Raw genomic sequence first — 22,277 nt, 5'->3', positions numbered from 1 at the left:
CTTAGTTAATAGGTAATAAGGACCTTATAAGATGCTTATTAACATTATAAGATGCTTATTAACATCAGTTTGTGTTAATAAGACTATATTTAAGTGTTAATAATAACACAATAAACATGTTTACTGTGTGATTATAAGACTTTTATAAGCACTTATAAGTATCTTCTTAACTATTTATTGATTGCTTAATAGCATTAATGAAAGTCTCATGAGTTTCTGATAGCTGTTAATAAAAGCATTACAAATCCATCTATTGAGTCTTACTAACTTGCCTATTATGTCATAGTTAAACCTTTACTAAGGATTGTTTGTTGCTTTATGAAGGTGAACACACCTTTATTATTTGTTTATTAGCAGTTAACTATTTTCTAAGAACGATGCTTATTAAGGTTAATAAGTCCTTTATTAAACAGGTAATAATGCATTTCTATGCTCTAAGAACAATGCTTATTAAGTCCAATAAGTCCTTTATTAAACAGGTAATAATGGATTTTGAAGGTACTGGATCTAAAGCGAGAACAATGCTTATTAAGGTTAATAAGTCCTTTATTAAACAGGTAATAATGCATTTTGAAGGTACCTGATCTAAAGCGAGAACAATGTTTATTAAGGTTAATAAGTCCTTTATTAAACAGGTAATAATGCATTTTGAAGGTACTGGATCTAAAGCGAGAACAATGCTTATTAAGGTTAATAAATCCTTTAATATACACTTTTTAACAGTTAATAAGTACTATATCTTGTCAAGGTGGATACAATGTGAATTAAAAAAAACTACATGTAAATACAATGTTAGAGAGGTGAAGCACAAAAACTTACTTTTAAAGAAAAAAAACACTTAACAACTGTGCAATTGTAAACATGTTTGTTTGTTTCCCAGAACTTTCATGAACAACATTTTACTAAATGTAAAAAAAAAAAATACCTTTGTAAAATAAAAATGCTGCCTGACATCAATTCAAGTGTCCAATGATTAAGACTATTAATTTAAAATATTAAATGAATAAGAACAACAAAACAATTAAACGAGTAGAGCAAAAAAAAACTTTCATCAAACAATAATAAAAAAAAAACTCTGTTGTAGGTAAAACAATATAAAACGACGTGGGGTTGTATGAGCAATCCTCACTATAAGAATTTGGGCGAGATGTTGCTGTATCAGAAGTCAGCATTATACTGTTGCAGATAGGACAAGCAGAAAACCATATACAACTAATAGATGCTAACCCAGTGGTTCTCAAACTTTTTTTGTCATTCCCCACTTTGGAGGTGGGAATATTTTCAAGTCCCACCGTTCCCCGATTGTGTCAACAAAATAGTAAGACAATTGGTCAGTCTTAAGTTTAAAATGTATTGAAATAAAATCAAGTAATACAATTCAAAAATAGATCATTTCATATACTGTACAGTATGTGGTAAAAAAAAAAAAAGCCTTCTTCTGCTGGCCCCCTCTGCAACAGTACAATGCTGACTTCTGCTATACTTCCTCTTCCTCTTCCCATCGTCTGAGGAGGAGTCAGAGGAGTCAGAAGACAACGGACTTGACTCTGAGTCGGGCTTTTCCTTAGCCTCAGGGGAAGGTTGAGTCAGGCTGGTCTTTCTTGTTACTGTATAAAGACAACACAAAGAAACATTGATCACAATTAGACAGATAGCAGACAGGTTACACTAAGCATTTAAGTCATTTGGACATGGAATCTGCAAAAAGGGGTGCAGTATCAAAGTAAATATAGTTTGTAATGGTGAAAATTGTTCGAAAAAAGTAAATATTTTCTTTCATTCAGATAGTTGTCCCTTCAAGAAATAAATCTCTCTCCGTTGTCAGGTCTTTTATTTTTACATCCTGGCATTCTAATTTAAACCTGGCCAGCTCATGTTTATATTTCTGTAGACCCAGTTTGGCAGTTGGGACAATTTGGGCAGCATCTGGGTCAGCACAGAAATAACCATTTAGCATTACTTAGCCCCTTCCTGACAAGCTAGCATGACACAACTGTTAATAGATACGTTTGGTTGCAGTTTTTATGATAGTGTAAGCTAAACGTTAGCTCAAAAAGGAAGCTCACCAAAGCTTCTGAAAGAAAGTAATGTAAGCTAGGCAAACAACTAGCAAGCTAGAACCAGCTAACGTTACTATAACATTACATTCTTAAACTTACCAGAAGAGTCATCCTCCAGTTCGGACCTCACCCTCTTATTTTTCAGAGACCTGGTTTGGGGTGCTGACCGTGCTGACGACTCCGACATGTTCTCCTTACTTTCGTGAAACACTTTGTCAAGCATGGCCGTCAATCTGGCGTCAAGCCATCAGCGACTTGCATACACGGAACTTCCGGTTTTACAACTACCTTCAAAATAAAAGCCCTTTAAGGATCTGATTTGAGCAAACCGATCATACGAGTCATATTCATCATAGATTGTGAAAAATATACTACGTTCTCTGGGCATCTAATTTTAACACTCACTCAACATGTGTGCGCACACTTAGAGGTGAAATAATCACTTCAGAGCAAAAACAAATATATTATGCACTCATTATGCTACATGCCAAAAGACAACATTTTGGAAAGAGGGATGAAAATCAGTGACTTTAGCCTACTAATGGCGCTTTTCCACCGCACATGTAGCTCGACTCGACTCAACTCGACTCGACTCAACTTGGTTTGGTAGCAGCACGGGTCGTTTTCCACCGCAAATAGTACCTGCTGAACGTGGGCGGGGTCGTCGTAAGGGGCTGAAAGCCTACTCCGAGTCCGGAGCAAAGTAGCAAAGCAGAAATTACGAGCAGTTGTTGCACTATTAACTGAACCAACCGCCAAAAACACGGATGAAAAATGTTTAAGAAGTACCCCCCTTGTATCTGTTTGCTAAAAGAAGTAGAAGAATATTGCTACGGGCCATTAAAAGGGATGGTTGTTGTCCCGATGTGTGACTCTGCCACACAGTCAGCTGTAGGGATGCGTCACGTACATCCCTATGCACGTAAACACGGGCATGATAAAGTTGACTGTTTAGTGCTTGTTTTAGGATACGTGTTTTCAAATGCAAGCCGTGTCTCAGCCTGAATATTTTATTGAGGTAATCAGTTCAGTCCGAGGCTTGTAATGTAATAGCTCGCTATCATGTCTGTCCCAGCTGGCTACTATTTAGCCTAGCTGCTAGCTGCCCTACATGTCTCCTCTCGTATGTAAGTAACTTCCCCAACAACCAACACTGGGTGAGCTTAGCGAATATATGGAAAATAAATTCGGATCTGTGATGCAAATCAAATGAAAGAGAGCCAGAGAAGGCTGCACGCGGCGTAAATACACTCAAAAGTCCCGGAGAGTTGGGGAGAATAAACAACAGAATGAAGCCGGTAGTCTCTGGCCACTGATTGGCCAGACAATAGTCTCTGGCCAATCAGTGGCCGGCCGTCTGCCGACGTCACCTTTTAGCATCGGCTCAGCTCGCTTGGAACCTAGAGCGAGGCGATACCAAAAAAGCAGCCGCTACGTGGTACCAGGTACCATGAAATTGCGGTGGAAAAGCCAAAAATGCGAGTCGAGTCGAGCTGATACCATGCGGTGGAAAAGCGCCATAAGATATGGCGCTGCAAACCAAACTCAGAAAACTTATTTTTGAAGGTACTTCAACAAGAAAAACATTAAAGCTAATCAAATACCTTCACCGCTCTAACATTGTATTTGCATGTCGTTTTTCTAATTCTCATTGTATCCTCCTTGACAAGATATAGTACTTATTAACTGTTAAAAAGTGTTTAATAAAGGACTTATTAACCTTAAAGAGGACCTATTATACTACTTTTCTGGTCTTAATTTCTTGTTTTACACTGCTATAGAGCAACCTGACACGAATCACATCACAAAAAACTATGTAGATTTTCGGGAAGCTCTTTCTCTTATTTTGGCGATCCAGCACGTCCTGTCAACACTTGAGTGTGTGTGCTTCGGGAATCTCCGCTCCCTCCGCCTGTGCATCGGCCATCTCCGCTACCCTCCCCCCTCCTGCAAACCCCACTCCGTTGTGATTGGTTACCTTCCTTCCGGAACACTTTCAGTGGCGGGAAGCGCGAGCATGGACCTATAAGGGCGCGAGGCAGACGCGAACAGGGAAGTGACAGCATCACCATACATGGAAACATCGTGGTGACTTCACAAAGTTACATGCGACGTCACAAAGTTACAAAGGGTAGACCGCTTTGAAGACGTGACTTCTCGACTGGCTAGAATAGTGTTTAGTGCTCTGCACAGCCACCCCAGACGGTCAGCAGGGAATACGTCGAAATGCATGTAAGTCATTATTTGATAATTTAGTATGGTTAAGCATGACTATGAATCATCATAACAACGTTTGGTCATAAAAGTCAAAAAGCATCATAGGTCCTCTTTAATAAGCATTGTTCATAGAGCATAGTTAACTGCTATTAATTGATTAATAAAGATGTGTTTACCTTCATAAAGCAACAAACAATGCTTAGTAAAGGTTTAACAATGACATAATAGGCAAGTTAGTAAGACTCAATAAATAGGTTTGTAACGCTTTTATTAACAGCTATCAGAAACTCATAAGAGTTTTATTAATGATATTAAGCAATCAATAAATAGTTAAGAAGTGTCTTATAAGTGCTTATAAAAGTCTTATAATCACACTGTCAACATGTTTATTATGTTATTATTAACACTTATATATAGTCTTATTAACACAAATTAATGTTAATAAGCATCTAATAAGGTCCTTATTACCTATTTACTAAGGCTTATAACAAGAACCTTAATATAAAGCGTTACCCATTTAAGCAGTGCTCGTGTTTGGGTAAATGACGAATGCAGATACTAATGTAAACATCTTTGTTTATACATGAAGAATATTATAGGGGAGAGTGGGGTGAGTTGTGCCAGTGGGGAAGTTGTGCCACCCCTTGTTTCTAGAAAACCATAGAAGAAATTGGAAATGTGACCACAAGAAGAGCCATCCATTTGACTCATCCTGTAAAGAAGGGATAAACATGGAATAAGATATAAGCACATTTAAGCTCAAAAAACTGTTTTATAGACACGTTTGAAAAAATTTGACACATGTTTGAGTGCTTTAGTATGCTACACTTTGTGTCTATATAGTGAGCACGATGTCAGCCCTAAACTGCAGCATCATGCTTATTATCCCAAATTCTGGGGTTGGGGTGATTTGTGCCAGAGGGCCTGGGGTGAGTCATAAGTAAGTAAGTAAGTAAGTAAGTAAGTAAAATGTATTTATAAAAGCACATTTATAACAGTTTGCACTGTCCAAAGTGCTGAACATAGTGCATTCAGTAAGTAAAAAAATGACGGTAAAATAACAATAACAAAAATAAAAGACATAAAGCCCAGACATCCACATATAAACAAAGATAGTAGTGCAGAGGTAAGATAGTTGGGGAGGAAAAACCAGGGTGCACAGATGGGTTTTGAGCCTTGATATAAAGGCAGAAATGGAGGGGGAATCGCATATGCCTTGTTGGTTTTACAAGGGCGGAGCAGCTAGTGCAAAGTACATTTCTGAGAGTTGTGCCATTGGCATGGCTGTTTACGCTGGTCACCAAAAAAAGTGATTGTCTACAGTAGCTCAGAAGAGACTGACATCTCCATTCCACTTAACGACACCACTGATGAAAGTTCAGATGGACAGAAAGATGATGATGGTGACTTTGTCATTGTGAGCTTTGCAGGCAAAACCATTAGATCTGCTAGGCCCTGTTTTAGAAAATTGTCCTTCAATCTTTGTAAAATATTTACTTTATTTACTTTAAATAAACCTTAAATAAGTGATTGTCTAATGGATCTGTCTTGCATTACAGTTTATGAGATATACAATCATATGAAAAAGTTTGGGAACCCCTCTCAGCCGGCATTATAATTGACTCTGCTTTCACAAAAAAAAGATAAAAGTGGTATGTCTTTAATTTACCAGGAACAGCTAAGTACTGGGATGTTTTCCATACAAAGACTTTTTGAAAAGCAGTATTTGGTTGTATGAAATAAAATAAAATGTGAAAAACTGGCTGTGCAAAAATATGGGTACCCTTGTGGTTTTGTTGATTTTAATGCCTGTAACAGCATGTAAAACTGATGACTTTAAACGCAAAATTGGTTGGATTAAGTTGTTAAGCCTTGAACCTCATAGAATTGTCTGTTTAATCATGAGAAAATGTATTTTAGGTGCCTAAATGCAAGTTGCACTTCTCTTTGACTCTCTGCTGAAGTGAGACAGAATGGGATCATCAAAACACCTCCCAAAAGATCTTAAAAACAAAGATTATTCATTGTCATGGTTTAGGGGAAGGCTACAAGAAGCTTTCCCAAAGGTTTCAATTGTCAATTTCTACTGTAAGGAACGTTGTCAGGGAATGGAAGGACACAGGCACAGTTGCAGTTAAACCCAGGTCTAGCAGACCAAGAAAAGTACAAGAGCGGCATATGCGGCGGATTGTGAGAATGGTTGCACACAACCCAAAGATCACCTCCAAAGACCTGCAAGAACATCTGGCTGCAGATTGTGTATCTGTACATGGTTCTACAATTCAGTGCAATTTGCACCAAAACATCTGTATGCCCGGGTGATGAGAAGGAAGCCCTTTCTGCGCCCACGCCACAGATACAGTTGCATGGAGTATGCAAAAGCTCATTTAGACAAGCCAGATTCATATTGGAAGAAAATGCTTTGGACTGATGAGACAAAAATTAAGTTATTTGGTCTTTATAAAAAGCAGATGTTTTGGTGCAAATTGCGCTGAATTGTTGAACGATGTACAGATACACAATCTGCAGCCAGATGTTCTTGCAGGTCTTTGGAGGTGATCTGTGGTTTGTGTGCAACCATTCTCACAATCCTCCACCGATGCCGCTCCTGTTTTTTTCTTGGTCTGCCATGCCTGGGTTTAACTGCCACTATGCCTGTGTCCTTCCATTTCCTGACAACGTTCCCTACAGTCGAAATTGACAATTGAAACCTTTGGGAAAGCTTCTTGTAGCCTTCCCCTAAACCATGACAATGAACAATCTTTGTTTTTCAGATCTTTTGGGAGCTGTTTTGATGATCCCATTCTGTTTCACTTCAGCAGAGAGTCAAAGAGAAGTGCAACTTGCATTTAGGCACCTAAAATAAATTTTCTCATGATTAAACAGACAATTCTATGAGGTTCAAGGCTTAACAACATAATCCAACCAACTTTGCGTTTAAAGTCATCAGTTTTACATGCTGTTACAGGCATTAAAATCAACAAAACCACAAGGGTACCCATATTTTTGCACAGCCAGTTTTTCACATTTTATTTTATTTCATACAACCAAATACTGCTTTTCAAAAAATCTTTGTTTGGAAAACATCCCAGTACTTAGCTGTTCCTGGTAAATTAAAGACAACCCACTTTTATCTTTTTTTTTGTGAAAGCAGAGTCAATTATAATGCCGGCTGAGAGGGGTTCCCAAACTTTTTCATATGACTGTATATTATGAGATATATATTGCCCCATGGTATTCTCTCTTGTGGCACAACATACACCACACCGGGGGCAAGTTGTGCCACAAGACAACTTTTTTTCCGAAAGCTATATTTCTTAAACAGTTTATTTCATTTCATTTCCGCCAGGGCTGCGCTTTATCACCAATCCTGTTTGTGATATTCATGGACAGGATATCAAGGCGTAGTCGTGGAGGGGAGGGGTTGCAGTTTGGTGGGCTGAGGATCTCATCTCTGCTGTTTGCGGATGATGTGGTTCTGATGGCATGATCGGCCTGTGACCTGCAGCTCTCATTGGATCGGTTCACAGCCGAGTGTGAAGCGGTTGAGATGAGGATCAGCACCTCTAAATCTGAGGCCATGGTGCTCAGCAGGAAACCGATGGATTGTCTACTACAGGTAGGGAATGAGTCCTTACCCCAAGTGAAGGAGTTCAAGTACCTCGGGGTCTTGTTTGCGAGTGAGGGAACGATGGAACGTGAGATTGGCCGGAGAATCGGAGCAGCAGGGGCGGTTTTGTACTCGCTTTACCGCACTGTTGTGGCGAAAAGAGAGCTGAGTCGTAAGGCAAAGCTTTCGATCTACCGGTCGATCTTGGTTCCTACCCTCACCTATGGTCATGAAGGCTGGGTAATGACCGGAAGAACAAGATCGCGGGGACAAGCGACCGAAATGGGCTTTCTCAGGAGGGTGGCTGGCGTCTCCCTTAGAGATAGGGTGAAAAGCTCAGTCATTCGTGAGGAACTCGGGGCAGAGCCGCTACTCCTTTGCGTTGAAAGGAGCCAGCTGAGGTGGTTTGGGCATCTGGTAAGGATGCCCCCAGGGCGCCTCCCTAGGGAGGTGTTTCAGGAGCGTCCAGCTGGAAGGAGGCCTGAGGGAAGACCCAGGACTAGGTGGAGAGTTTATATCTCCACACTGGCCTGGGAACGCCTCGTGATCCCCCAGTCAGAGCTGTTTGATGGCCCGGGAAAGAGAAGTTTGGGGTTCCCTGCTCAAGCTGCTGCCCCCGCGACCCGATTTCGGATAAGCGGTTGAAGATGATGATGATGAGTTTATTTCAGATCCAATGTTATTGTTTATTACAGACTAATAAGCTGAGCACAATGTGAATGTCACTATCATAACAATATTGTAACGAATAATAGAGGCCAGCAGACAGACTTGTATGTTTTTGAATACTTTTGCAGATGTGTTTAGACTACCAGATAAGAAATTGAACAGGCCACATACAAGGCCACTTCACACTTTGCATTGACACAGACAAACTGAACTGAGCTGAGAACTGCTAAGTTGGTCTCTAAATGCCATTGACCGCGTGTTTTCAACACGCGTCTGTTTGTTTGTTTTTTTCTTATTTTTTTTTTATTGTTTGTTTAATTTTTAATTTTTATAATTTTCTGAAACAATAACTGTGTATCTGTGTATCTAAATCCGAATCTGATGAAAATGGGGGCGGGACCTGATAAGCCTTTGGCTTCTTCCGTCACCCTTCGGACAACACAAAGTAAGATGTATGAAGATATGAAAGAGAAAATTGTGTATTGATGGAATTGTCCGAAAGAATAATAAATAAATAATAAATTGTTGCCGGGGATGCACAACACCCTGAAATATATGTACATATTTGAGTTGGAGACTTTACTGTCAAGGCCTCACTTTAAAGTCACTTTGAGTAAAATGTGGCACATCTCACCCCACTCTCCCATATACTGTATTTATCCTGAAAAATAAGAACATTTATTTTGCGAGATGTTAATGATTACTTGTTACATTTATTTAAAAGGGGGTTTACAGAACACATGTAACACATCATTTATTTGTAGAAGGAGAAATACTGTATTATATACACAAGATATAAAATATATTTATTGGTGTTTCTGTTTCTTTTTAGCTTGCAGTTTGTAATATATATATTTTTTATAATTCAGGAGTCCAACAATGTTTCCTTTAATCCACATAATTCATAATTGAAGGACTTCCTCCAGTATACCGTTCCTAATCATTAAAGAATCACATGTACAGTAAATATGTTTGGGGCAAAAAAGAGAGACAGACGGTTAAAAGATTTGCATCTCTTTGTTTATCAAATAAAAAAAAGGTGTACATTTTATTTCATAACATTTTTATTTATAAAGTGCTTAATAGGCATAGATAGTTTATAGTATGCAATCATATATTGTCATATTAGTTATTTTGTATGTTGTCGGGGGTGAAGTATTCCTTCAGCAATGTGAAAGCTGTTATTTACATAATGTATACAAGTCCCAGGTTGCTACGCCCACTTCCTGCCCATGGTGGAGATGGGAGTGTGGTTCCGTTGAAATCACGACAGTGAGCAGGTGACCCCAGCATCTTCAGAGTGGTCACAGTTGTGCACATTCCAGCGTATATGGGAGCAGTCCTGCAAAGAGGACTCTGCACCACTGCACTTGAGATTGTCCAGCAGGATTCTCCCTGTGCCAGGCCCAAAGAAAGCTTCTCCCCTGGCGGCCACGGCCTCTCCACAGACCAGCTGACGACACACCACCTGAGCGTCAGGAAGGTCCCAAGCATCATCACACACTGTCCCCCATCCAGAATTTGAGTACATCTCCACCCTACCCTCACACTGGTGCTGGCCATCCACCAGTCTAACCGTTCCTACAAAGACAAAGACAATCTTAAGTCTTCACTCTTTTTTGTGACCAATTCTAGAAGAACCGTGTCTCATTGTGTGCAGGTTGAAGATAAATGGAACCTACCTTCAGAGGGTTGTGTGGTGGTGGCGATAGTGGTGGTGGGGGCGGGTATCCTTTCTGTTACTCTGAAGTCACGTCCATTTGGAATGTAGAAATCCAAAGCTGCGGGAAGCAGAAGAAAGTGGTATCTCTGGGACCTGAACATATTCAGGAAATATCAGGTAGCTAAAGCAATAGCAATGCTCTGTAGTGATTAGTGTAGGCAACCTCAGTTTTCTTAACAATTTCAACAAAAGATGAATTTGCAACGATTTTGACGTTTTAAGCCCTCATCATCATGCATAGATTATACAGTCTTTGCCAATCTGAAAGATATGTTATCTAATCAAAGCGCAGTCTTTATATTAGGGATGCACTGAAAGGAAAATTCTTGACCGAAAATAATGAAATAGTTCTGGCTGAAGGCCGAAGCCCAATTGTGGTTTTTGCAGTTTTTCATTGATTTTGCCAATTCTTTCACCATTGCACAAATTAAACTCCTGTGCTTCTCAAACATAGCCTCAATACACAAACAAGCAATAAAACCTTCAAATTTAAGAGTAAAATTCAGATTTGACTAGGGATGTGATTGTGAACCACTCATTATTTTGCATGTTGACGCATAGAAGGAGGGATGAATTGCCATCAGATTTCACCCCAGGTTTCACCGGGTGAATCGCTGCTTCGCTCGTGCAAGGCTTTTGTGCTTCGTAAGGTGATTTAACATAAGTCTTGGACTAGCGTTAAAACTTTAAAAACTGCTTTTTCATCTAGTTTGAAATAATTCTCACACACTGGACTCTGACATCTTCATGCACGCACCTTACAGAACTGCCCCTGCACAGGCCCGGATTAACCCCTTAGGGTGCCCCAGGGTGACTTCACATGAAATGCCCCTGTCCTTCAACTTTACGCAACAATTAAAAATGTACTATGGCATTAAGGCCACAGATTTACAAGAACGTGTAGCTAAAGACAAGTACAGACTCACCACACATAGACTACTACAGAAACATTTTAGATCCAACCAAACATTTTGACACTGACAGGAGTCTCATACTAGCCTTGCACTGATGCTCAAATCAGAATGCAACACCCATCACCATGCAACATGTCATGATGATGAATATAAATATTTCCATAATAAATGACCTTATGGCATACAAAAACAATAATTAGCATGCAGGTTTAACTCTCCTGTATAGATTTATTTAAAAGTGAAGACAACCTAGAGTCACATTACTTTGTAGTGAAGTGATATCTTTATACCATTAAGATTAAATCATAGCCTAATTGACATTGATCTAAATGGTCTCTGGGAATTGTAGGCTATGTTAAATGTTAGACATCAGCATAATAAAGTTCATCATGTTCATCTCTAAAAAAAGGGATCTTTTATTAGGCCTACATACACTTCATCAACGTTACATTCTTATTACTGAAATTACTCTGTTTTGAAATTTAACCTACTTTAACTTTCTTGAGGCCTATCATATTTGTTATGCAAAGGGAAAAATACTAAACCTCCTTTATTTGGATCGAAAAGTATTGTTTTATCACTTAGAAGTAGACTTATCTCGTAAAATAACAAGAAAGATAAAGATGTGTGGGGAATGGGGATATATCTCGTTTCTTGTTTAGAAAATGTCCCTCGCTTTTGAAGTGTTTACTCCTATTGGTTTCATATTCTGCTTCTAATCGGTTGTAGTATGTGTAGCTCTTCTACGAATATGTTTCTAGTAGGCCTTCAAAATAAAACTAGAAAACGAACTGCATCCGCAATAAAGACGATACTCCCGACGGCACATGAAAGTCGAGCCAACTCGGAGCTGTCGGGTTACAGTCAGGCTTTTTGCTCACTCCCCCGTCTGCACTCGGCTACTCTCGAGCCGCAACTGGGCTCTAATGAGCCTAGTGTCTCTCTCTTTGCACCTCTCCACACCTTTGTGGCGTCACATCACTTATAAAATCACCACAGCTACACATTAGCAGATAGAAATAATGGTCGATAAGCCTTACCTTTTATAACTTATTCCTCCATTTCTTGCTGGCAAAAAAAACTTCCGACTGAAGGAACAATTTGAATCGCGGCTTTTGTTTACATAAATTTGGCGCCGCTGCCGGCGTGTCATTGTGGACCGGTCCATGATGGGGGTGGGGGGTAGGGGTGTGCCGTTTAGTAAATCATAACCGTTTAGGAAAAATCAATAAACGAAAACCGTTTAAATTTTTTTTTCAAATTTCAAATTTTCTTTTTTTCAAAGTTTTTAAATATGTTCTGGAGACACACATTTATTGATTTTACATCACTAGTAGGCCTAAACTAATTGGGGATGATAAAAGCTAGTCTGCCGAATCGGTCTGCCGAATCGGTCTGTCTCTCGGCGAGTGTGTGAGTGTGTGTATCGGCACACACACACACACACACACACACACACACACACACACGGGGAGTCGCCGTGCCGGTGCTCGACTCACAGCCACGGAAGAGTGATGAAAGATAACCTAAAGATTAAAGTTACTCGGTTGACGTGAACTAAGCTCGTAAGTAGCCCGAACTTTATAACACCTGTTCAACCTGCATGAACGTGGACATGTAGAAAGCGATAGGCTATATTAATCAGGAAATTAATGAAGCGCGATAATGACGGCGCACATGTCAGGCGAACGTGTGTGTGTGTGTGTTTGTGTTTGGTTTGTGCCATGGACCTATTATAAGAGGTGTGTAAACGAGCGTAGTTCATTTCAACTGTGTGTTTACAGGCGAACGAACGCGTATGTGTGTGTGTGTGTGTGTGTGTGTGTGCGCGCGCGCCTACAGGACGGCGGGCGCGCGAAGACAATGACGTCACGGTTAACCGTGTACACGAAAAAAATTCCGTCGTGTACACGGTTAGACATTTTTGTAAACGTTCACACCCCTAGTGGGGGGCACACGCTTACACCCAAGTCAAAATAATAATATTTTTTTTCATTAATAATTTTAACAATGGTTCATTTTGTACATGTTTGTGTCTCTTCCAGTATATGGCCGACATAAAATATGAAAACATTTATTAGGGTCTAATTATTGTCCTGATCATTTGGTGCCCCCCTAATGGCTATATTTGGCTGGTGCCCCAGGGCACTCGCCCGATCCTTTATATGGATAATCCGGCCTTGCCCCTGCAGCGCGCTCATGGCAAGACGTGAACTCACATACACGGTTTGGTCTCTCTTTACTGCCATTTACTTGCTTACAAGCACACAGCTCTTTTTGAAACATATTAAACATTTCCTTATTGTCATTTAGTTCATCAATCTTCTGTTACTATTTTTCTGCCCTTTCCCTGATCCTACCAAAACCGCAAATTAACGATTCTTCCATTTTCGGCCGAATATTTTCGGTAGCCGAAATTTTGGTGCATCCCTTCTTTATATGCCTCTGATTTAGCCTCACATACGTGATATTTGGCCTGCAGTCATGCAGTGACGCTGACGTTTCTTGACTCTTCCACTGTATTTGTTATGGCCTCTAAGCTGTCTCCCCCTCGGAGTACTACAGTCATACATTGCAACTGGACAGCTCATAGGGGCGAGCGCAGGTGACTGAATGAAAAGGAAGTATGAACTTTTGATGGAATGGATGACTTAAAGGTGGAGTCAGTGATTCTGGAGAATGCTTGTTGTCAAAATCAGTGAACATCGTCCTAGGCCCTTTGCTTCAATACCATTTGTTAACGTACCAGTTTACAGACCCTAGGCTGTGTATTAACACTAGATTTTCTCCAGTGCTCACACATATACAGACGGTTAGAGGATCAGGAGAACATATTCACAAATTCAGACAAAATGTGATTTTGACAACTAATGTTCTCCAGAGTCGCTGACTCCACGTTTAACATTCCCTATGCTGAGCATTGTAAGTATGTGTTCACTTGATTGATGTATGTATGGAGGCTGCTTTAGTCTGATGTCCAGTCAGGTCTTACGTGGTGCTGCACAGATCACTCCAGCATCCTCGTGATGGCCACAGTTGTGCTGACCCCAGCCCAGATGGAAACACTTGGACAGATCCGGTTCGGTGCCGCTACATTTCACATTGTCCAGCAGGATGGGTGATGAACCGTAGCCGAAGTATGCTTTGTCCATGGCCGCGATAGCGTGGCCGCAGCCGAGCTGTCTGCACACCACGGTGGCGCTGGTCATGTCCCAGTCATCATCACACACTGTTCCCCAAATGTTTTTGTAGCGGACCTCCACACGGCCCTGGCAGGTGCTGTTACCATTCATCACACGAATGGCTGGTTTGCCTGCACAAGAACGTGGAATTGTAACTTTTGAGTAGAAGTGTCTTTTCAGATCAAATCTATATGGCTGATAATTGCATACAATGTTATAATATTCACTAGTCAGTCTAATAATAGAACATGCTGTACTTATTGTGTTGTTACCTTTTGTCGGGGCAGGTGTGGTCACTGTAACTGTTGTACTTGGCATTGACTCTGTGTCTGGAGCTGTATCGGTTGCTGGATGGAAGATGGTAATACATGACAAAATTACTTGATGGCTCAAAAAAACAGTCTGCCATGCTTCTGATGTCACATGTTTAGAGAAATGAGGGAGAAATGCCCCCCCCCCCCCCTCTCCCACCCCCTGTTGGTCATTTGTTAAAACAAGTACACATTTCATTTTTACTTTGGAAAAAATTACAGTAAAACCAATTTGACTTACTGAAACAAGGGAGTAATAATCAGTGTGTGCTTGCCTACAGATAAAGATGGACTGTATTATATGCTGTTATACCTGCAGTGTTTGATGTTTGCCAGTGTGTTCTGTCTATCGATCGCTGGTTTGCTGTTGGCACAGGAGGTTCAACAGTGGATCCTTAAGTGGGGAGAAATGGAGAAGAAATAGGTTAGTGTCTAAACAACCAATAGTAGTTTCTCTTTTCACAACTACGACTGTTACCATGATTTCTAATAACTCTTGACATTATTGTCATCAATGATAATGAATATAGACATATACATTCACAGTAAGTAGTCACTGTAATCAAGGGATGTGGTAGTTTTTAGCCGCCCAGCTTTAGGGATGGAAGTGATTCTTTTGTTTATGACCTTTCAGAATTATGTAATTCCGACTGGATACTAGGTCTTGTTCAATTATTTGTTTGAACATCATCAATAATAATGCCTGGTTTACATGCGTTTCTACTTGTGTTACATATTCCATGGCTGAGAGCACCAACATACCAAGGCAAGTGACTCCAGCATCCTCATGGTGGCCACAGTTGTGATTGCCCCAGCCCAGGCTCCTGCACTTAGTCAGATCCGATTCGGTGCCGTAGCAATGGACATTGTCCAGGAGAATGCGGCCTGTACCGTAGCCAAAGTAGGAGTTGGTGTGTGCATAGACGGCCCTACCGCAGTGTGTCTGCTGGCACACCACCTGAGCATTGCTGAGGACCCAGTCGTCATCACACACCGTCCCCCAGTTTCCTTGGTAGTACACCTCCACTCTGCCCTGGCAGTCGGTCTGTCCATTCACCAGACGGAGGGAGCCATCTCCTAGACCAAGAGAGAGAGGAGGGGAGATTTATGCCGACTGATTGTGAGTACATTTCAGGTACAAATGTGTAGTATGGGGTGTCTTCAAATTTTACATAGTTGAATCTTATTGGTCGAATCTATAGTCGACTAATTGTTGAATCATGCTGTTTTTTTCCTATTCATTGAATCATATTCTCATTTGCGACATTTATAATTCTAATTACTTATATATTACTTATAAATAACTTATGAATCACTTATATAATAATATAACATAAACATTATTATAAAGTGTTACCATCAGCGTTAAAACACAGTCTAGGCTTTGTAAATGGGTAAGCGTTGTCCAGGATCGCGGACTTTACCTTTAATATGTGCTGATTTGTGGTTATCAGAGGAAATGTTACCCGCGTAAGTGTGTGAGACAAAAGAACGAAGAGACATAGATACAGAGCAAAGAGAAGGGTGTTGTGTATAAGACATACCGTGGCTTCAGCTTTAAAAAAATAAAAACTGGAGCAGGAGAGTTAAGGTTAACATCTGATAATGCACCAAACACAGATGTGGTCATGTAATGCCGCGGCCCCCAGACACAACAAAAAAGCAAGAGTGAAGACAACAGACAGTGTCATGTGTCTGTCATTCACACATATTCTTCCCCCTGAAAGGAAGCCATGAATCGGGTTTGCTTTCGCTGCGTTCCCAGTAGGTTTTATGAAGGCCACAGGAGAATTAGCTAAATGCGTCCTTTACTGCAGGGCGACCACAACAAAGGCAAACCCAGCACACAACAAGGGGCGGCCTGGAATTCAAGAGGCCTTTTGAGGTGTATTATACCTTTTCCCTGGGGATGTCTGACGGACACTGAGCTCAAGAAAGGTCCCAATGTTTTGCAAAACCTTATTTCAAGTCAATTTACATACATAAAATGTTGCACAAGAGTGACTATCAACCCAGAATCCTTCCTTTAACCTTCAGCTTGATGGTGTTATTCTGTGTTCAGAAGTGGATGATCAGTTTCATCTGTTGTGACTTGTTTGGCCACTTGGGAGCAGTGGAAACAAGCTGCAAAAAATGATCAAGTTGTAACCTCATATGGCTTGTAAGCAAACTGTAAGCAAACTGTTGCCTATTCACACATGCTGCAGAAAAGGAGCAGCGTTATCATTTATTTTCTAGCATGTGAATGGCGCCTGATAAATCAAGTCTAATACATTTCATACATTTACTTTTGTTTTGGTCTCCACCAATGAGGGAAATATTTGTTCTTTCACTTCTGATTGCTCGAAAAATGTTTAACTTGGTCTATCTGCCTTTTGGTGCCGAGCAAGCAGTCTTCAGTGGAGCTTTTTTCACTGAAAACTGCTGCCTGCTACAGCCGAGAATGATTATATGTGAAAAAAGGCCAGAAACCAATTATATACTGTAGGTGAAAGATTCTATAAAGCTCTATACAGCTGAGTGGAACTGCATTTTCGCGTGGAATTACTCTGTGGGATTATAACTGTGTGTCCTCTTTCAGATACAAGGAGTAATGAGATGCATTGTTATATAGAAATACTGATTAGTGCAGCTTTAAGTTTAAACAGGACAAATAATAATGTTTTCACATAGTCCTTCCATAAGTATTTCAAGTTTCTGTTTCTGGATTTCGGCCATTTGCATATTCGGCCTTTGTAGTTTTCCCTAAAAGGACACATACTCATCCCTCTGACATTTGAGGTTGGCAGAAGACAGTCTCATTTAGATAAAAGCTGGCAGGACTTACGCAAACCAGAGTTCTCCTCGGGCGGGGTGATGCGATCGTCAGGCCCCCCCACAACCGCTGGTTCTAGCAATAACAAAAAAAAGATGAATAAATAAATGGAAGCAGGAGTTGGAGTCACCTCGTGATATGGTTAATACATGAAGAGATGTTTAACCACTACCTAAGCCAATGTGTGTGTTTGTGTGTGTGTGTGTGTGTGTGTGTGTGTGTGTGTGTGTGTGTGTGTGTGTGTGTGTGTGTGTATGTGTTTGTTTGTGTGTGTGTGTGTGTGTGTGAGTGTGTGTGTGTGTGTGTGTATGTGTGTGTTTGTTCGTGTGTGTGTTTGTGTTTGTAGTATTAAGGCTTTACCTTTGCAGATAACAGCCACGTCCTCGTAGTGGTAACAGTTGTGGATGCCCCACCCCTGACTACGGCAGTGGCTGAGGTCTGCTTCGTTCCCGCTGCAGTCCACGTTATCCAGCAGGATGTGCCCCGAGCCTTGTCCGTACTGAGAGCTGCTTCCCATGGCCACGGCCACTCCGCAGCCCAGCTGTCTGCACACCACATTGGCATCCACCATGTCAAAATCGTCATTGCACACTGTGCCCCAGTCCACGTTGTAGAACACCTCCACTCGACCCGCACACCGGCTGCGTCCATTCACCAGACGTACTTTGAAGAGAGAGAGACCATATCTGTCAGGGCTTCTCTCTTTGTCATATTCAAACTGTGATTAATCTCAACCCCACACTGTACTGTATGTGGTTATGTACTAGGGCCACTGTAGACAAAAGAGGAAGAAGAGGAGGTTTACTTTTCATTATACACTTCAATAAAAAAAAAACAAAATACAATGTTGAGATTAAAGTTGAAGAATCAAGACTGCTACAACCTCTTTTTTTTAACCAAAACTAGACATCCTCTAAGCTCCACTCACTACCAGAGTGAAGTTATTCAGTGTTGCATTTATTAGATGGCGCTCTCATCTCACAGCCCTCTGCACAAAGACAACAATGTATTATCCGTCTTGTTTTGGCTGTGATGCCTAAACCTAATTGCCAATTTCAGGAACGTAGGGCTGGGGGACCATCATTACTTATGATCCCGGAGGATGGATTATATGTCAAGATATTTCCAGGTTTACCGCAGTCTGTAACTCTCCAGTGTATTCTCAACATTTGATCATTTAGTATTACCATGTAAACAAACATCTGGTCAATGATTGACTCCTTTATGATTTTTCTCTACTTACGACATCTATTGCAGTATGTCCGTCCTGGGAGAGGGATCCCTTACTCGGTCAACTCTCCCTGAGATTTCTAAATTTTTTTAAAATCCCGATAAAGGTTTTTTTGCTGGGAGTTTTTTTCTCAGCCTAGCTAAGTGTTTAAGGGCAGGGTGTTATGTTACTGTATGGAATGTCAAGCCCACTGAGGCAAATGTCAATTTGTGATATTAGGCTATACAAATAAAACTGATTTGATTTGATTTGATTTGATGAAGGCTTTTTCTCAACATTTCTTCTTCATTCTCGAAGCGGAACATGAAAAGAAGGATCCTGCTCTCATGTTGTCCCCTCTCTGGGCCCTAATACTCTTCTGTATCTATGAGTGTGCCACCTCACAGTCTGACAGACATCTAAACATCATGGTCAATTTTGAGGAAAAAAAAATAATGAGATAAGAAGACAGAGTGGCATGGCTCTGGTCTAAAGTAATGACAGTTAATAGCAAGAAAACATGTCTTCTGGACACAATAAGCCACATGACTCTTTGGAAGTGAGTGAGGTGGATAGGTGCAGGTGGGTGGGAGGTAACATAGCAAGTAAGTGGTGGGATTAGGGAAATGGAGAGCTGGGAAAGTGGCCTTGTTTCAAAAAAGGGCCCCAGGCACTGATCTACCTTCTGTACACCGTGTCACTGACACACAGCCAGCCCACCGATTGGTTTTCATGGGGTGGCCTGGATGCAGACAAGTTTTTCTGAACATGAGTGTTTGGCCACCTGGTGTGGAGGTGAGGTGCAGAGGCAGCTGTTTAGGTCATGCTTACCTGGGTACTGCCTCTCTACGGAGGGTGGCTCGCCCTGGGCTGAAACAGGAGGGAGGAGGAGATATGAGAGAGAGTATGGTGAAATGATTTGTTGAAAGGAGGCTAGTTACAGTACTCTATCTACTTTATCTATTTTCCTGTAACACAAGACACAGACTGAACCCACAACAGCAGGCCTGTTCAAATCATGTATTCACTCGCTACAACAGAAATATCTTAGACTATTGCTTTATTTATTTAGTTATTTTCCCATGGGAGTCAAAAGTGAGGCAAATACTGTGGTACGAGACGACTTCTAGTGGATGGATTTCCATTCAATTTTTGGGGACTGCCAATGGCCAATTATTCAGAAAGCTTAATAGTTCAACAGATTTCCACTGCGGTGAAGTCATTTTTAAGTTGGATATTCCACAGACATTGATCAGCAACGTTGTCTTACTAGTTCCACCCGCAGGATGGTTAGCACACCCACACACATCCCAATGAAACTGGCAAACTGATACATTCATGTCACCATCAGATCGACTTTTAAATTTGACCAATACTTCTGTTTATGACTAAATACCTGCAATACCAATATGACTTTCCCATCAGCCTTAGCTGTAGTTTGTGTTATCTTGAGCACATGAACACGTTAACATGCTAACACACTAGACATGACACCTAATGAAGCGTTGTCATTGTGAGCTTTTTAACATTAGCATTTGGCTCAAAGCACTGCAACTTCCAGAGGCCAGTCAAATGCCTGAAGGCTAAAATCTTAGGTGTCAGCAACTCACAAAGATAACGAAATGATCACCACGATTTGTGAAACCAACACACTCCATGTAGGTCAATTCACAGGCTTCTCCTATTTGTTTGTGCCTTGTGGCATTAAGACATGTACAGTGTAAACATATGACTACCTACAGTATTTTAGCTTGAAGGGCTGGTAACACACCTGTTTACAGTGTCACAATACCTACTGGTTTATATTCCATGGAGAAACAGTTCTTAATCTAACGAGGATCAGGAAAAAAAGTTAAATAAAATGAAACATTACTTACTGGATACATCCCGTCTGTTTATTTTCATATCTCCTGAAACGACAACAAACAAATATTAATAAGGCACGTGTTTATTTGCACTATCAAGAGACAAAACTGGACTTTATGCTCTATATTTTTAATTGTTGATCCATGCAGTCCAGTGAGTGGGATTGATCCTGTCTGCCTCCAGGGCCTTTAGCCAGCTATCACTGGTAAACAAGAGGTAGACAGTAGTGGACACACATCCATTACAGGTACACCTGGTTCTTCTTATTATGCCCCAAACATGTGTTAGAGCACTTACACACAAGAACAACAAGTAGTAGTCTTTTTTATTGCCATTAACTTCTGAAATATGTAATGTAGCATCTCTGGACTAGAGTGGCCAGCAAATTGTTGATATGTTACTGGTACCTATTGAAATTAGTATTTAAGAGTTTAAAAAAAGCAAGGACTTATGACTTTTAAAAACATGTGTTGGATATTTTCTCTAGGTAGAAGGAATCAGTTTCAATTTTCATTAAACCAACCTCTGGTCCTGAGCCAGGGAATGAAGAATTACCCATTTCGTAAACGTTATACATTATTATGTTGTTCTATCCGACAATTGACATTGAGAATTTGAAAGTGTACACACCTTTTCAGGCCTATTCATTTACCAAGACCAAAGGCCTTTACAGTTTAAACTGTGTTCTACATTGTGGTGACTCTTAATGTCTGCCATCTGCCACTATTTGTCAACATCAGTGAATATCTCCTCACAATCCTGCGGTTATATCCCATAGCTGTACATCATGGTTATGTAAACTAATGTGTATGGGTATGTATAAATGTCCGTTTACAGAACCTAGGCTGTGAATTAACACTGGATATATTTTTTTCAGTGCTAACACAGTATGGACAGGATTGTGAGGAGATATCGTGAGGGATTTTCTCCAGAGTCGCAGACCTTTAATCAAATGTCTGCAGGTCAATAATTTGCAAAAATGGATCCAAATATAGAAAACTATAGGAAACACTTTACAATAAGGTACACAAAATTGTAGTACCTACTACATAGATATGTGTTACCCACTACATAGGTGTTACCAAACTATTTTCTAATCGCATGAGGTATTCTGTATGGCACATGATAAAATCCTACAGCTTGTAGGAAATAACATAGAACACAAACACAGTGACCCCCCAACCACATAAAACAAACAGAAAACAAACCCCCCTGTACTCACCGAGTCGCAGCCACACACTGAAGGCCACCAGAACCAGGGATCCCATCAGGGACAGCAGGAGCCAGACGGCCGGATTCCAGCACCTGCACTCGCTCTCCACCACACGTTGGCCTCGCATGGCTGCCTGACTGACCATCCTTCCTCAAACACACACATTCACACACTGTGAGATGTGTGTCAACATACTTTAAATGTAGTAGACACTTTTTTCTATTACTACAAACCAATCGCTATGTTTTGTCCTGGTTAAATCAGTGTAGCCTAATTATAGTATTGGATTGTTGTCTCTGATGTGGGCCTAGCCTGTGGCTGTTGCTAGTGTGCAGTAGGTATTGATGGCAGTGTGAGGTCAGGTTCAGGAAATGTGAAGCCCAAAAAATAAATCGATTCCACAGGGGGCATGTCTTTTGTCACTCCCAGTGGAAATTGTTGTTTATGACATACAAACACTTCCCTGGGGGAAAACCAGCAACACGTT

At 40.8% G+C, this 22,277-nt stretch overlaps 1 protein-coding gene across 1 annotated transcript; it reads right to left on the bottom strand.

The window, feature by feature from the left end:
- Positions 1-9,820: 9,820 nt before the first annotated feature.
- LOC307261067 (scavenger receptor cysteine-rich domain-containing group B protein) lies at positions 9,821-21,935 on the bottom strand (the record flags this gene model as incomplete). Its single annotated transcript, XM_080041504.1, has 9 exons — positions 9,821-10,137; positions 10,239-10,337; positions 14,186-14,506; positions 14,648-14,722; positions 15,449-15,763; positions 17,514-17,576; positions 17,862-18,164; positions 19,543-19,581; positions 21,800-21,935. The coding sequence occupies 9 exons, from the start codon at positions 21,933-21,935 to the stop codon at positions 9,821-9,823; spliced, it is 1,668 nt and encodes a 555-aa protein (XP_079897630.1).
- Positions 21,936-22,277: the final 342 nt, after the last annotated feature.

This window comes from Ammodytes marinus (assembly GCF_949987685.1).
Source record: "Ammodytes marinus genome assembly, chromosome: 14".
Taxonomy (NCBI): domain Eukaryota; kingdom Metazoa; phylum Chordata; class Actinopteri; order Uranoscopiformes; family Ammodytidae; genus Ammodytes; species Ammodytes marinus.
The sequence above is the reverse complement of the archived record's forward strand: the minus strand, read 5'-3'. Positions and strand labels throughout refer to the sequence as shown.